This window comes from Haliotis cracherodii, unplaced genomic scaffold (assembly GCF_022045235.1).
Source record: "Haliotis cracherodii isolate W230 unplaced genomic scaffold, xgHalCrac1.p SCAF_12, whole genome shotgun sequence".
NCBI lineage: Eukaryota > Metazoa > Mollusca > Gastropoda > Lepetellida > Haliotidae > Haliotis > Haliotis cracherodii.
In genome coordinates, this window is record NW_027266267.1 from 26,608,997 (window position 1) to 26,626,419 (window position 17,423).

Genomic DNA, 17,423 nt, shown 5'->3' on the forward strand with positions numbered 1-17,423 from the left:
CTGATGGCGAGGGAGGGAGACTTGTGTCAGTGACCTGTGATAGCTGATGGCGAGGGAGAGAGACTTGTGTCAGTGACCTGTGATAGCTGATGGCCAGGGAGGGAGACTTGTGTCAGTGACCTGTGATAGCTGATGGCGAGGGAGGGAGACATGTGTGTGTGACCTGTGATAGCTGATCACTCAGTCTGCAATTGTTTGAGAAAACATATGGTAACGCGAAGTCGAACAAGTCGTTTATGAAAATTAGAAAATGAATTATAGAAAGTGATAAAGATTATCAACAATATATGTGTTACATGTGTATACAATTGCAAGAAGTACTCATTAGAAACACGTCCTCTCGTCGTTGTATGGAAAATCTTGCACATGTAGTACTCTATACAAAAACAGAGAGTTGGATGAACTCTTTGAACAACCAATTAACTATTATGGTTCTGTTCGGATGAACGAAACCTTCCAAATGACGTGCTGGTTTTCTTGGGGGAATTTGTCCGCAAAGAGTCGGAGTCACAAGAGACTAATAACAATTTTATTTACAAGAACGGTGAACAATTTACAATATCTTAGAATATAGCTGAGGGTGCCACAGAGAGTCGGTACAACCCTCTGGGCTGTGGGGGAGAGATCTGCTTGTTTAGCGCGACAAACGCCTTCTGCTTAACATTTTGCTTCTGTGTATTTAACAAAGCTTAGAACAATAAAAAGGAATAAGATTGGTTGATAACATCTTCTCGAGGCAAGAGTGTTAACTGACTTTTATAGTCAGTTAACTCTCTTGCCACGGGAAGATGGGTTGACACACGATGGGGTGTGTCTTATGGTTAGTGAATGGCTAGACAGAGGGGAATTCTTAATCCTGTTAATCCTGTTGGACTGGCACTAATCTTGTTGACATATTTACTGGGTGCTATAGACGAGCTTGTGTGGGGGCTAATCCTTAATGAGTCTAAATTGAAGTAATTGCTGAATGTTGTGCTAATATAAGTGATGACAGATTTACTTACATAAAATAGTTCAAGGCAATCCATAAGACTATGTAGACATATCTTTTGTGTTATTGGATATTATGTCTGGGAGATTGGATCTTGATTCCTTAGGCTAGTATTTATCTAAAAGCTTTAAATCATTTAAACTATGTAGACACATAACTTTTGTCTTATTGAGTAGTATGTCTAGGAGATGTGTTCTCGTTACTTTAGACTAGCATCTATCTTAAAAGCTATAACTGAAACTACTGCTATTTTGTATATGCATTTTACCTGATGATAAGTATTACTTGCTAAACTATAATTTTATGAAATGATGTATACATATTACACCATGATAACTCAAAAGCACTTGATGTGGATCTAATTATTATAGGAAAACTTAGTATAAATGTTATATCATGATAGAACCTTCAGAAAAGAAATACGAATGCATATGCATAATGACGGTAAAGCATTAATCTGAAGTGAGAAAACTACAGGAATGTCATAAGCGAGTATAAAGTATGTTTGCTCAACCAGGTAAGAAGTGACATGGGGGTAAATGTTCATTAAAGTATATCATGCCCCACACTAAAAAAAATAAATGTTAAAAAAACACACAGTAGTCCTGTGATCAATAATGTTTTAGATAAAGTTATGAGAGGTCGTAAATACAGTTAATGGTAAAAAAATAATCTAAAATACGTGATACAATAGCAATCATGAATTGAGAGGAGGTTGTAAATTGTTAAACAAATGTAAAATAACAAATATCTATGAGAGTAAAGTTTATAGTAAATATAATTGTTCATGAATCTTTTTGTTGACAAAATGTCTATTTGCACTCTATAAAGATATTATGCAGTAATGAGCATGATACACAGTACAAAAACTGTTATTTTCACATTTTTTATGGATCATCACACTGGAATGACACGTTTTCTGAAAATATGTTAATAACATGTTTTTGTTGACAAAATGTATATTTCCACACGTTAAGATATAATGATATTATGCAGTAATGAGCATGACAAATATTTACAAAAACTGTTATTTTCACAATTTTTATGGATCACCACGCAGACATGACGTGTTTTCTGAAAAGTGTAAATGACATGCTTTTGTTGACAAAATGTCTATATGCACACCTTTAATAAAAAACAACAACATTGGTAAAAAAAACAAATATAAAATGGCGGGGGAGGGAGACTTGTGTGGGTGACCTGTGGCAGCTGATGGCGAGGGAGGGAGACTTGTGTCGGTGACCTGTGAAAGCTGATGGCGGGGGAGGGAGACTTGTGTGGGTGACCTGTGGCAGCTGATGGCGAGGGAGGGAGACTTGTGTCGGTGACCTGTGAAAGCTGATGGCGGGGGAGGGAGACTTGTGTGGGTGACCTGTGGCAGCTGATGGCGGGGGAGGGAGACATGTGTCGGTGACATGTGATAGCTGATGGCGTGGAAGGAGACTTGTGTCAGTGACCTGTGGCAGCTGATGGCGGGGGAGGGAGACTTTTGCCGGTGACCTGTGGCAGCTGGTGGCGGGGGAGGGAGACTTGTGTCGGGGATCTGTGGCAGCTGATGGCGGGGGAGGGAGACTTGTGTGGGTGACCTGTGATAGCTGATGGCGAGGGAGGGAGTCTTGTGTCAGTGACCTGTGATAACTGATGGCGGGGGAGGGAGACTTGTGTGGGTGACCTGTGATAGCTGATGGCGGGGAGGGAGACTTGTGTGGGTGACCTGTGATAGCTGATGGCCAGGGAAGGGAGACTTGTGTGGGTGACCTGTGATAGCTGATGGCGAGGGAGGGAGACTTGTGTCAGTGACCTGTGATAACTGATAGCGAGGGAGGGAGACTTGTGTGGGTGACCTGTGATAGCTGATGGCCAGGGAAGGAGGCTTGTGTCAATGACCTGTGATAACTGATGGCGAGGGAGGAAGACTTGTGTGGGTGACCTGTGATAGCTGATGGCAAGGGATGGAGACTTTTGTGGGTGGCCTGTGATATCTGATGGCGAGGGAGGGAGACTTGTGTCAGTGACCTGTGATAGCTGATGGCGGGGGAGGGAGACTTGTGTCGGTGGCCTGTGATAGCTGATGGCGAGGGAGGGAGACTTGTGTCAGTGACCTGTGATAGCTGATGGCCAGGCAGGGAGACTTGTGTCAGTGACCTGTGATAGCTGATGGCGAGGGAGGGAGACTTGTGTCAGTGACCTGTGATAGCTGATGGCGAGGGAGAGAGACTTGTGTCAGTGACCTGTGATAGCTGATGGCCAGGGAGGGAGACTTGTGTCAGTGACCTGTGATAGCTGATGGCGAGGGAGGGAGACTTGTGTGTGTGACCTGTGATAGCTGATCACTCAGTCTGCAATTGTTTGAGAAAACATATGGTAACGCGAAGTCGAACAAGTCGTTTATGAAAATTAGAAAATGAATTATAGAAAGTGATAAAGATTATCAACAATATATGTGTTACATGTGTATACAATTGCAAGAAGTACTCATTAGAAACACGTCCTCTCGTCGTTGTATGGAAAATCTTGCACATGTAGTACTCTATACAAAAACAGAGAGTTGGATGAACTCTTTGAACAACCAATTAACTATTATGGTTCTGTTCGGATGAACGAAACCTTCCAAATGACGTGCTGGTTTTCTTGGGGGAATTTGTCCGCAAAGAGTCGGAGTCACAAGAGACTAATAACAATTTTATTTACAAGAACGGTGAACAATTTACAATATCTTAGAATATAGCTGAGGGTGCCACAGAGAGTCGGTACAACCCTCTGGGCTGTGGGGGAGAGATCTGCTTGTTTAGCGCGACAAACGCCTTCTGCTTAACATTTTGCTTCTGTGTATTTAACAAAGCTTAGAACAATAAAAAGGAATAAGATTGGTTGATAACATCTTCTCGAGGCAAGAGTGTTAACTGACTTTTATAGTCAGTTAACTCTCTTGCCACGGGAAGATGGGTTGACACACGATGGGGTGTGTCTTATGGTTAGTGAATGGCTAGACAGAGGGGAATTCTTAATCCTGTTAATCCTGTTGGACTGGCACTAATCTTGTTGACATATTTACTGGGTGCTATAGACGAGCTTGTGTGGGGGCTAATCCTTAATGAGTCTAAATTGAAGTAATTGCTGAATGTTATGCTAATATAAGTGATGACAGATTTACTTACATAAAATAGTTCAAGGCAATCCATAAGACTATGTAGACATATCTTTTGTGTTATTGGATATTATGTCTGGGAGATGGGATCTTGATTCCTTAGGCTAGTATTTATCTAAAAGCTTTAAATCATTTAAACTATGTAGACACATAACTTTTGTCTTATTGAGTAGTATGTCTAGGAGATGTGTTCTCGTTACTTTAGACTAGCATCTATCTTAAAAGCTATAACTGAAACTACTGCTATTTTGTATATGCATTTTACCTGATGATAAGTATTACTTGCTAAACTATAATTTTATGAAATGATGTATACATATTACACCATGATAACTCAAAAGCACTTGATGTGGATCTAATTATTATAGGAAAACTTAGTATAAATGTTATATCATGATAGAACCTTCAGAAAAGAAATACGAATGCATATGCATAATGACGGTAAAGCATTAATCTGAAGTGAGAAAACTACAGGAATGTCATAAGCGAGTATAAAGTATATTTGCTCAACCAGGTAAGAAGTGACATGGGGGTAAATGTTCATTAAAGTATATCATGCCCCACACTAAAAAAAATAAATGTTAAAAAAACACACAGTAGTCCTGTGATCAATAATGTTTTAGATAAAGTTATGAGAGGTCGTAAATACAGTTATTGGTAAAAAAATAATCTAAAATACGTGATGCAATTGCAATCATGAATTGAGAGGAGGTTGTAAATTGTTAAACAAGTGTAAAATAACAAATATCTATGAGAGTAAAGTTTATAGAAAATATAATTGTTCATAAATCTTTTTGTTGACAAAATGTCTATTTGCACTCTATAAAGATATTATGCAGTAATGAGCATGACAAATATTTACAAAAACTGTTGTCTTAAATTTTTTATGGATCACCACGCAGACATGACGTATTTTCTGAAAAGTGTAAATTACATGTTTTTGTTGACAAAATGTCTATTTGCACACCTTTAATAAAATAAAAACATTATCAAGCAAGAAACAAACAATAAAAAAATAGTGAATTTCATATGGACTTCCACGAGTCTTATTACAAATTGACCTTAAATAAATCTGAATTTGAGAGAACATCTGTTGCTTATATGTGCTCCTCTATTCCCAGATAAGACGACACAAGTGGGTAAGTGTATTTCGGGTTTAACACTATGAGTTATTCCCCGAGTCTGTAATTATTCGAATGAGGACCACCTGATATATGATACGGTAATGACTCGATTAGATCAAGTTCTTGTATGATGATATGAAAAAGGAGTGTGTATTGTTTTTCGCCGACTTTGGCAATATTCCAGCAATACCACAGTGAAAGACACTATAAGTGGAACCATTAAGAACTTTAGCCTTGTCAGTATAGTATAAGTAAACGCAAGCGGTTAATCCGAGCTAGCATTTGTATAAAGCGGGAAGGGAAGTTATATAATGTAGTTCCTTCACATTTACTAAAGCACAGTCGAACCCCGTTATCTCGAACTTAGCGGGACCGTGTTGTAATTTCGAGATATTTGGACATTCGAGATCACGAGTCATGAACATGTATATAGTAAAGCGGTCAGCATCGGAGAACAGATTCGAAACACGATTCGAGATAATTTTGGTCGAGAAAATGGGGTTCGACTGCATCTCTATACTTTCTAGTAATGAGTAGTAATTATACTAGTCACCTGAGTACCTAGTAATTCATTTATATTTCAATACACCACGCCATCAAATATTCCAGTTTATAGCGAAAGGATATTGTTCATGTTATTACAGTCGACACGTTTATAAAGCCAAACTTGAAATGTATATGAATGTTTTGTATTATTTAAAACAGACAACGTAGCGAACACTCCTTTGTGATCAAAACTGTTAGATGCACAATTGATAAGACATGTATGGGTACAATTAAGTAAGCAAAATTACCAAACAAACAGTTTAACGCCCAATTGAATCTATTTCTTCGCATAACAGAGACTGGTAATTCCCTAACGTTGACGTTTTATAGTTACTTGAACGGAGTCGACGTTTCTGCTGGAGGACTGCCGAGTTTCATCATAAGCTCGGTAGCATTTATCAGTTATGCCGAGTCAGCTACAATAGAAATGTTTGGGCCAAGGAGTGCAGATTGTGTGAGTGACGGTGGTGTTACCTGTAGGGAGAACGTGATTACTCTGTTCACGAACAACCTGGTGTCATCTCTGATTTGTAGAGATCCATTCATATAGTTGTGGCAGCTATTTTTTTTTTTTACGAACAATGTAATCTGTTTCGTCGGAAAATCTAGACTGGTTATTCGGTAGTTCTCTCAATGTAGATTTATTTATGGTCAATTTCTAAGACGCTCACCTCTGCAGGAACAACTGGTATCCTCACTATTTGATAGTGATTCATAAACACATGCAAATGTAAGTGTCGGAGTCGTGCAATCAACGATCGATCATTTAACGTGTGAAACCCCACGCTGCATGGACGGTTCCAAATTCAGTTTAGCACGGTTAAATCTACAGGTAATCTAGCTCTACATCGAAAACACATTTTGTTTATCTCCTAAATATATTCAGACTGAATAGAAACCTGTCGATTGACAGTACGTTATAGATTATCACATATTCGATTTAAAACAAGTTGAGAACATGAAAAGGGATATATTATCAGTCAACGACACAATATATGCCACCTGCGTCGACCCAGGATTTAAATCACCCCTTCAGTTGTTGGCGATTAGTGATCAAATTAGCCGAGATAAAAAAAACCACTCATTCTACGATTAAAAATGTGGCAGAAATAAAACAAATCAAATTTGAAAGGCGCGGTCTTACATACACTACACACAGTCATTTCACACTTCTCCCTTCGAGGGAACAGGTACTGAGAATCTGTTTTCACATTTCTTTCTAATAATCATAAAACGATCATGTATTAATTACACAACATATATTTAAAACTTTATGAAACAATTCTATTTTGTTTTTAAAAAGAAAGAATTACGATATCGTGGATCGTCTTAAAAAATAACATATTCCACTTTCCGACATTTAAAACCTTCATCTGAAACGTTTGACTCAGTTGCAGAAAACAAGCAGCTTGCCTCCAGGTACCCGCGGTTCCTTGTACTTCTTGAGATCCTTTTTTGGGACTTTCACTGCTACGATATGTTTACATCCTGTCTTTGACAAGTCACCTGGGCATGTTCTGATATCCTTCCAACATGACATCCTCCTAGAAAGGAAAACATAACTGACATTAAAGTAACGCTCTCAATATATCCTACTTTTCATCCTTTAGTCAGTTCTAGCTGATTATTCTGTGTATCAGCACTATACTGGTAATCGTACAGGGTGGCTTCACGAAAGTGGTTACTCTATACAGCCTGTGTAAATATTGAAAAAAACCCATTTGTTTTAAAATTAACTTTAATGTATTCCTAACATGCATTTAAATCATCTCTATAAGGCTTAAACCATGCAGATACGGAGTTAGATTAACTAACTCCCCTACTCACCCATAAACATCACACAGTCACCAGAAACACTTCCAGGTACACGTACGTATCGTATATCCTAAATATGGGATTGGCTCATTAAACCAGAAAAGCCTATTTTTGAAATGTTTAATTCTTTGTACTTGGTACATATTGTTGTGGCTTGTTATAATATTAAAACAAAGATGATTAGTGGTGTTAGCACCAGGTCATTCTCCCACGGTTTAATAAATACTTACGCAAGTTTGTCTTTGAGAGCGAGATCATGACAGATCAACGAGGCGCCGCCATCCTGATTCAGACGTCTTGCAATTTCCACTGCCATGACTGTCTTCCCACTTCCTGGCTTGCCGGTTATGAAACAAGGTTTGTCTTTCTTCAGAAGATCTTGCATGAACTCCAGCTGTTCCCGTGTCAGTTGATAGATTGGAACGTTGTCAGTATCGTCTTGTTTTGACCGTGCTGGCACACCGTTCCAAGTGTAGAAGGGAACGCTTGTGGCTGACATCACAAAATGTAGGCTTTTCTGGAGGTTCTGGAACTTTCTTTGGTACATAGTCATTCTTTCATATGGGTAGAGGTGTCCATTCTCCTGAAGCAACGTGGCAGACATCTGTGTCCAGTTGATGTTTGTTGACTCAGCCCCGTCCACCACCGTGCAGAGAAAGTTGAAGGATTCGTCTGTAAAATCTCTCATTTTGTGTGTGAGTTCCCGGGCCAGCGACCTGGCATAGTCCTTGGCATCAGCCGCAGTACGATTCTTGTCAGCTTGTGATTTGTCAGTACCAAATACAACACACAGCAATGGAACTGTTTCTTCACTGAGGAAGATCTTTGTGTTCTGAACGCCAGGAGGCTGACGATCTGCTTCCGTGAGACCAAGTTCTGTAGCAAGATTCTGTGAAGTATGTTCCAACTTTTGGGCTTGAGCAGAATCTGTGTAAAATAAATCACATACACGTATATTACACCTCAAATTCACAATTTGCCAAAAGAGTCGACTGTACGATTCCAACTTTATGTTCTCAATCACTATCAAATAGTGATGACACTGCCGTCCAGTCCTTGTTTTGTTCCCTTAATGGTGATATTACATCACTGTTTCCTTCAACAAAAGTCATCCCCTCATCCTCCAACAAAATGGCTTACTGATGCCTGCAACCCTTGAAGATGCGGGTTGGAATTGGTCATCACCACCCTATGCTCCTCGTAAAAGGCGACTGTCGGGATCCTGTCAGACTCGCAGACTTGGTATCCCAATTGCGTCGATCGATGCTCATGATGTCAATCACTGGATTGTCTGGCCCAGATTCGATTGTTTACTGACTGCCGTCATATAGCTGGAATATTGCTGAATGCGGTGTTAAACAACAAACACACAAATAACAATCACTATTCACAGTAACAAAATACATCCTACAAATGATATGCGTGTCTTTACCGGTCGTCCGTGTTGCCCGTGCAAAATAACCACGTGGATCACAAGCGCGGTGTCATCTTCTGTGGAGGAGATGTCACCTGACATTTGATTGACATGGCCCTGCTGCAATCTTGTAGTTGAATGGATTTCTGGTGTACACCCGATATTTTGTATGGTGTTACTCGTTCACCCCTTGAAATATCTCGTAATTCCATTCAGTGACTAAGACTTACATTGCAGATTCCCCTGACGAAACAGTATACAAACCTTTAACCTTGGGAAAGTTAAACACGGCTGGCATGAATGGGTTGAGTGTCGGCACACGTTGTTCAACCAAGTCCCGAGGTTTTAGGAGAGGGCCTGACAAAATGGAACACAACAAAATCTACATAATATAATCTCGGGTGGTCAGTCTCGCTTACATGTCAACGTTTCCCAATACGGCGTTTAAAAACAAATAAACAACCTGTATATAACAAGTCGCGATTATGTCTCAGATTACATTGGGCGTAAAATGCAAAAAGAAACTTATGAACAGATCACTGAAAATCAAATCAAACACAAATTAATTACATACATGTATTACTAATTTCCACGAAGATAAACTGGTAATTCATGTATTTTAAATATGGCAGTTGATCTGGAATTACAACGCAAAAACAACTCAACCGAGGACGATCAAATTGATAGAATGTGGCAAAAAGGTAGTTTTGTGAATCGTTCTAAACATAAACTTTCACTAATCGATTGAGGGCCGCCTGTGCCGCAATATACACTGAAAGGCAAAAGAAACGTCACTTCTGAAAATACTGATAAAACTTAACAGACACTGGCAGTTACATGCTCTACTGCTTCTTTGTGTTGCCTTAAAGTCCATTTAACAATTGAGTTTAAAATTGAGTGCTTTGCCCAAACGCAGCCTACAAAAGTGTGATGGGACTCAGTTGCGGAAAAGTCTTGTCAAAAACATGCACGTGCATATCGTGGATGGTATGAGTATACCCAAGACACCCAAAACTGTAAAGGTGGCTTTCGTTATTTCGATTCATCAGCCATGCCAAGATTATCAGGAAATAAGAGACAACAAGCGATCAAGTGCACAGGTCGTTGCAAATGCATTCAATGTCAACGGCAGAAATATCGTTTGCAACATCGCCACAACACCACCAACACCACCGACGACCGACCGCGTAGTGGTCGTCCTTGAGTTACTACTCCCAGACAAGATCGGTTCATGATACGCTAACATCTGCAGAACCGATTCCGAATGGCCACTGAAACAGCTCGGCAAACTATTGGCAACTACCAGCGTGCCATCAGTGATCGTACAGTCCAACGTCGCCTAACTGCCATCAACATCTCGTGCCACCGTCCTGCTCGTGTACCCATCATGAGAGATGGTCACCGACAGGCCAGACTGCAATTGGCCAGACAGCATCAAAATTGGTGTCAACAGCAATGGAGAAGAATTATCTTCACTGATGAAAGTCGCTACTGTGTTTCAACGGTGGATGGCAGAGTCAGGGTCTGGCGAAGGAGGGGCGAACATTATGCTGATGCTTGTGTTATGGAACGAGACCCGTGGGGCGGCCCATGCATCATGGTTTGGGGTGGAATCGGACTGAACCAGTGAGTGGGACCTGTGGACTTTCAGAATATTGGTCCAGGCAGGGGTAATGGCATCACAGCCCTCGGCTACATTGACCAAGTCCTCAGACCCCATATCGTGCCTCTTTTGCCCGTCATCAAAACCCCATCTTTCAGCAAGACAACACCCGCCCCCTCACTGCCAGAGTCACCAGGGACTTCCTCCAGCAGCACAACATCCAAATCATGCCTTGGCCTGCCCTCAGTCCGGATTTGAATTCCACTGAGATCCAACGCCGACTCAACGAAGTACCCCAAGGCCAACAACTGCAGCAGAACTGCGTGTAGCGTTCCTGAGGATATGGGCAAATATCCCAATGGCCTTCATCAACAGGCTAGTCCACTCCATGTACAGGAGATGTGTGGCTGTAGTCAACGCCCGTGGTGGCCACACCAGGTACTGATTTTGAACCCCCCAGCTGTGATATCTTCTGGTGCCTCCCCAAATTCACAATTCGCAAAAACATTCCCCAGACTGTTAATTTCATGAAGGTCAAACACTCCGATGTCTTTACTTACATATATAAGCACTGGAAAATAAAGATATGTATATGATACATCAACATGACGTTTCTTTTGCCTTTCAGTGTATTTGAAGACATGTATCAAGAGGCTCTCTCTGAAGGGATCGGGTAGTTACTGTAAGAAACAAATTGGTGACTGACTGTCCATAGCACCAACAAGAAGCTTTTCTTTTCAAGACTCGTACTTACAGATATATTTGCAACAATATTACAGCGTAAAAAAACATTCCCTTTCAGAATAAAAGTAATCTTACCCATGAATGTAAGGTGGCCATCGTCTGTCCTCTTTTTGGCAACTATAATAGATGTAGAGAGATTATCATTTAAAAGCGGTCTTACATGCGGCCAAGGCCTTCAGGCCTTTATGAAAGGAACGTGTTCCGTGCGACTTTTGAAAAATCTGAGTGATTATGGTGAACAAACCGCTTTCTACAGTGTTCTGAGGAATCAAACAGCGGTTCATTCAAACGTGCAAAATAGACTAGTTGTCGATCGAGTCCACAGCTTCAAGTGTTTTGCTGGAAAGACAATAAATGGTACAGCAGATAGCTGTAGTATTTATCTTCTGTACTCGTGAATATCCGGGTAGAGAATAGGTCTTCAAGCAACCCATGGCCCTGCTTGTTGAAATATGTGACTAACAGGATTGGGTGGTCAGCCTCGCTGACTTGGTATGTCATCAGTAGTATAGGTAATGGTGATTCTGTCGCAACCCCACATGAGACTAAACTCAAGAGGGCGTCTTTTTCTTCTTTGGCACCCCCGATTTCGGCACCCCCCTACAACATTTTTTCCACTAGAGCAATACGATGTGCACAAAGCATACAACTGTGCCCAACGAATTCCCAATTGAACATTTGTGCCCAACTATAGTATAGAACAAAAATGGAAGAAGCGAAATATACAACTATGGAGAGCATGGGCATATGTGCAGAAATGTCTGTGTTCCAACATATACTAGTGGAGAATGCATACGAAGACAAACTCGCTACCAGATATATCCAAGGTAGACTATTTGGAAGGAAATCTAGGCAGAACACATCTAGAACCTTTGAAGGGCCTGCCAACATTTGTAGACGATATGTATGTATTTGGCTATCTAGAAGAAAACGATATAGTATCTCTACGAGGATCTGTGTCTTGTACAACTGGAGAAAATGGATCTGCAAAATGTATACAAGAAATACAAATAGCAGCACAGAAAGTATACGGATGTCGCGTGCATGCTACTATTGCAAATACAATACCCTATATAGAAGGCTCTGGAAGCAAAATACGAGACACAATTCAACAAATACTAAACAAACAGAATACAAAGCGAAGAAAAAATGGATGGAAAGATTTTCCAACGAAGAACCCAAAGGTATATTTGTATGCAAAATAGATGTTTCCGAGTCTCGAGGAAACACAAAAGGGGTTTGATGCACTACACACGCAACTATATTGCTTTGGATATGAGATATATTCCACAGACTATACTAGAGATTTTTCCGGTACAAACATACAAACAAATCAATTCTCCTAAAATGTCGATGTACTTGGTTTGGTTTTCACTGATATATTCTGATATATATAACCTAGGGGTTATTAGATATGTAAGGGTGCCAGTGGTGCCAGTGGTGACGTTACTGGAATGAAATCAAAACTGACAGATTATTTGTATACATTAACCACCATACCTGGTGAAAACCATTTTCAGGTACTGTTATTTCTTACTCACCAACTGAGAGCTTTCTGGATTTACTTCCTCTTCCTCTTTTTAAATCATTGTCACTGTTATAGCTGCCATAACTGCCATCACTGGAACTTTTGTCACTGTAAGTTATCACGGGGTGGCATCTCTTCCTTTTGTCACCTGCACTTCTGATTTCTCTCTGATTCCCTTTTTTCCTTATTTTCTTTGTGGAGACGTCTGTTATACTCTGTCTTAAATAAGCTCTCTGTGACCGTGTTTTCAAAAAGTGTGATTCTGTGTAGGAATACGCCATTTTGCTGCTGCTTCTGCAAAATCCTTAACAAAACCTTACAAACAGTCGAATATCGTCTTTATAATTCAGCAGTTCCAAGGATTAGATGGTTTGAGGGAAGCAATGAGATGTATCCGTATGAAATCATAACATTTGTTGAATCACTATACATACACATGAACAGAATCAGACAAACAGACAGACATGCTTGCTGTCGGATCAGTACGTTTTGTTACATAAGACAAGATAATCGACGATAATCAACTGGTTAGGTAGAAAAACTGCTAGCATCTTTTATTTTACCTTAATATCCTTACAGCATTGCTGTATATAACAGTTAAATACAATGTTTTTCTCTGGACATCCTGCAAGGGCGACTGCATTTAAGGCTATTACGTTGTGTTTAATTTGATTTGTGTCCCTCCAAAATAAATCAATCTACAAAGTGTACACCGCCATAGATGACGTTTCTGCATTTCTAAGTGGTCAAGGGTATTGCTGTCATGATTTAATGAAACCCAGTACTGTTTTACATTTTGACTTGAACGGGGACTTTGAAACATTTCTAATGTAATTAGTAGTCATAAACATGTTGGACAAATATTTCCTGAAACAAATTGTCATGTTCGCTACTGCATACAATAAAATATCAAGTCCATGTATTTTCCTCGGAAATGATTTAACGCTAAAATCTAAAGTCAACGTGTCAGTTTTATTGGGTATATGTTTATTATCGATTATTAACAATCAGAGGCTGATCCAGTTTTTCTCGATTGAACTGGTTTTACCCTCGGTGGGGAGGGAAGTTTTTAGTAGGTGTGGATTTCAAAAGGATGTGTGTGTGTGTGTGTGTGTGTGTGGGTGGGGGGTGGGGTGGGGGGGGGGGGGGGGTGTAAAGGTTAATGAACCGCTTGAATCCCGCCTCTGGATCTACCACCGAAGATTTTTCAGTCATTTTCTCTCTAAATCTGAGATAAGTTCTTGTTTGACAAAAACCTGTTTCAGGTTAGATAAGTGTTAATTTGGTGTTCAGAATGTGACGGGTATTTGTGGTGTGATATTGTCAGTTCATTTAGTAGTGATTAAATAAATTGATATCATTCTTCGTCTCTCTCTCTGTAATGTCACTCTATTGATAAATGAAGTACATATTATAATAAATGTTTACACGGCAGTATTAACTGAACCAACCATCACTAAACAATATAAATTAATCTATAACATTCATTCGTATAGAAAACAACTTTAGCTTTAATGGCCCTATGCTAATTGTTTTGACGACTCAGTGAACAAAGTTTTGACAATGCTAAGCCTCAATCTACGCCTGGCACATTTTACACAAGAATAACTGTCTCACGAATTATGTTTCATTGATAAACATCCATTTTATTTTGAAATATCAGGATACAGTTTTACACCAGATTGTGTTCCCTTGTCTCTCCGTGTTGACATCAGATTGATCGTCTTCAGTAGATCTTCCTCGCTTTCTTCGCTGCTGTTTTTGATTACCACTGGCTCATTTCGATATGTGTGTTCATCGATGACATTGTCAGGGGATGCCGTGACGAACGCTAGAATTCTATCAAACACTACACAGAAACAGTGATCGTCTGCAAGGCAACCCACCACTATCACGTCACGTCACGTGATGGAAATTCTGCTCATTAACTCCCGGTAATTTCCGGAATACAAGTAGGCTTTCACGTGGGTTTTTTTTTGTCACAAATATTTCCTTTAGAAATATTTTCTTCAAGATACTTGTTCTAATATGCTATATAAATGATTTAATGTCATATTTATAGTCTACTGTAAATCTCAAGGTGACTGACTTTGTTTGGCCTACAGTAACGGGGCACCATTTTTATAATTCTATAAATATATCATCCACTACTAGTGTAATCACATCAGTGGCCAATTTATATCAATACTTTATCGAATTAAGTCCAGTTGCGTCCAGAGATGTGTAATCTTCCTCTTCTTCCTCTCCATAATACTTCCCAGTCGATGTTGTTGTTATGACCTCCCCTAGGCTGGCAGCAATGGCGTAGCATCTGTTTATCATGTGCTATTCGAAGGCAATTAATTGGTTTTTATTAATACTCATAAAAATCAATTTCAAATTGATTTCTGAGATGGATCGTTTTTCTGTTTACTTCAGTTGTTTATGTTGGGAAAGTGGATCCGTCAAAGGAATAAGGATGTAACGGGACGTATTTTCTCGTAGTTACCTATAATGAAATACGATGGAGTACACTATGACTTTCGTAATTCTAGAGTCAACTACAATCCAAGGACATATAATCAGCCCTTGCCATTGTCATGCTGTTGTTTTTATATTATTAATACAAATCTGATCTAATTACTGTCAAGCATCGATATGAGGATTAAGCTATTGAGAGCTAGTCTTGAAACAAGAGAGGAGGTCTTTGGATTTATTTCGAGCGAGTGTGCAGGCGTATAATTCATTTTACATTAATTCATATATAGTAATGACATACAATGACAATAACAATGAAACTAATATCCTAATGCAGCATCTAAGTCTGGGAATAAATACAATGTATTGGAGTGCGTACGGTAAATGCACATATAGTCATTTAACAAGGGAAATACAGATAAATTGACTTAATTGAGTAATTATAACATTTTCATAGAGAATGTATGGTACAGCCAACATGACAATTCTGTGTCGCGCCTATTTGGGTAACTACGGTAAGAACTTATGACTATCGTTAACATTAATTTTATAGAATGAAAAATACATACGTAGGGCATATACGGTAAGTTACTTTAGTAATACATGTCATAACATAATAATGTCGGCAAATACGGTAAGTAAAAAAGCCGGGTGATTGTTCAGAGTGAAGATATATGTCTGGAAGTTAATTTAAGGTACCGACGTTTACTACAATATTTGAAAAACCATTGGACCTACTCCAGTCAAAGTTGGTATGAGATTATTAAACAGTCATACATAACTGGATATTACATTTAAAGACAATTGGTGCATGAATAAAAAATCTGTCTATTTAGCCATCACTATATTTCATCAACAACCAGACCTGTTTGTCACGGGTGGAACGAGCATTCGTTGTAACAGGCATCTTCATAATGCTACCCCTTCGTCACAAGGCCATATGACACAGTTGAACCAATCAACTCAACTCGAAAGGTTGCAAGGGAATCACGCACGCACGAATACGGTGTTAGCGTCGGGCTTCTCAAGCAGTTATTTAATAATATTTATCCAATTATTTTTGCATTCTTTTTCAGGTCAGTGTTATTGACTTGAATGTATCATTCCTTGCCACGTTATTATATTTCATGCATCATGTTATTAGGTGTAATATATCATACGTAACTATTCATTTAGACAAATCATTGCTTTATGGTTTCGAAGACAATATTTTAATATTTTCGTAGATGATTCGAGGCTTTCGGGGCTGTTTCGGGTGAAAGAGAATCACATGAAAGAACATGAATGTCTAATTATGTAGGTAACGAGGAACAACAGTCTCAGAACCCATCGCTCCTGGACTTATAACCTCTTGAAATTAACCTCTCAGAGATTAGTCTCTTCGACGTACCATGCGAGTTGAGATTAGTCTCTTCGACGTACCAAGTCTACGCTGAAATGCCTTGTTGGTAGCGGTCGACATGAACCCTAAGTGTAAGTGAGTGAGTATGGTTTTACGCCGCTTTTAGCAATATTCCAGCAATATCACGGCGGGGGACACCAAAAATGGGCTTCACACATTGTACCCATGTCGGGAATAGAACCCGGGTCTTCGGCGTAAAGAGCGAACGCTTTAACCACTAAGCTACCCGACCGCCCCACAGGAACCCTACAGACAGTTACACCATATATATAAGTACTTACTGAATAGAAGACTCGTATCCGTAGAAGTACACCTTCAACCAACTGGTTGTCCTAACGTCCTGAATCAAAGATATACAATTGCGCACAAGCTACCTTTGCCAACCGGCACCCGACAATTCGCATGCAATTTCGATAAAACCAATTAATTAAACTTTTGACATGTTACAGTATTAAATAATAAATGCAACCCTGGAGATCCATTGATTTCCGTACAACCATGCAGCATAACATTACGCAATTCTTAAAAAAGGAAGTATTGATCTCCTGAATCAATGCACCCATGGTTAGAACAGCTCTTCAGTAACCCGGGGGCACGGGTGGCCCAGTCGTCTGAGGCGCCGCGATTCGCTGTGCAGAGTTGCGTCCCTTG

The 17,423-nt window shown here is 39.7% G+C and overlaps 2 protein-coding genes across 2 annotated transcripts in view; both read right to left on the reverse strand.

Moving 5' to 3' along the window:
• Window positions 1-6,187, reverse strand: part of LOC139457237 (mucin-12-like) — a 26,575-nt gene extending 20,388 nt beyond the window's left edge. Inside the window, exons 1-2 of the mRNA XM_071238648.1 lie at window positions 6,144-6,187; window positions 2,192-2,758 (exon numbers count right to left, since the gene is read on the reverse strand). Of these exons, the coding sequence (XP_071094749.1) occupies window positions 2,192-2,758; window positions 6,144-6,187 (611 nt within the window). The remainder of the gene's footprint in view (window positions 1-2,191; window positions 2,759-6,143) is intronic.
• Window positions 5,606-17,100, reverse strand: LOC139458310 (uncharacterized). Its single transcript, XM_071239700.1, has 6 exons — window positions 17,054-17,100; window positions 12,927-13,207; window positions 11,461-11,502; window positions 9,303-9,395; window positions 7,855-8,551; window positions 5,606-7,353 (listed from the first exon to the last, which is right to left on the reverse strand). Exons 2-6 carry the CDS (start codon window positions 13,192-13,194, stop codon window positions 7,197-7,199), a joined length of 1,257 nt encoding a protein of 418 aa, XP_071095801.1. The 5' UTR covers window positions 13,195-13,207; window positions 17,054-17,100; the 3' UTR covers window positions 5,606-7,196.
• Window positions 17,101-17,423: the final 323 nt, after the last annotated feature.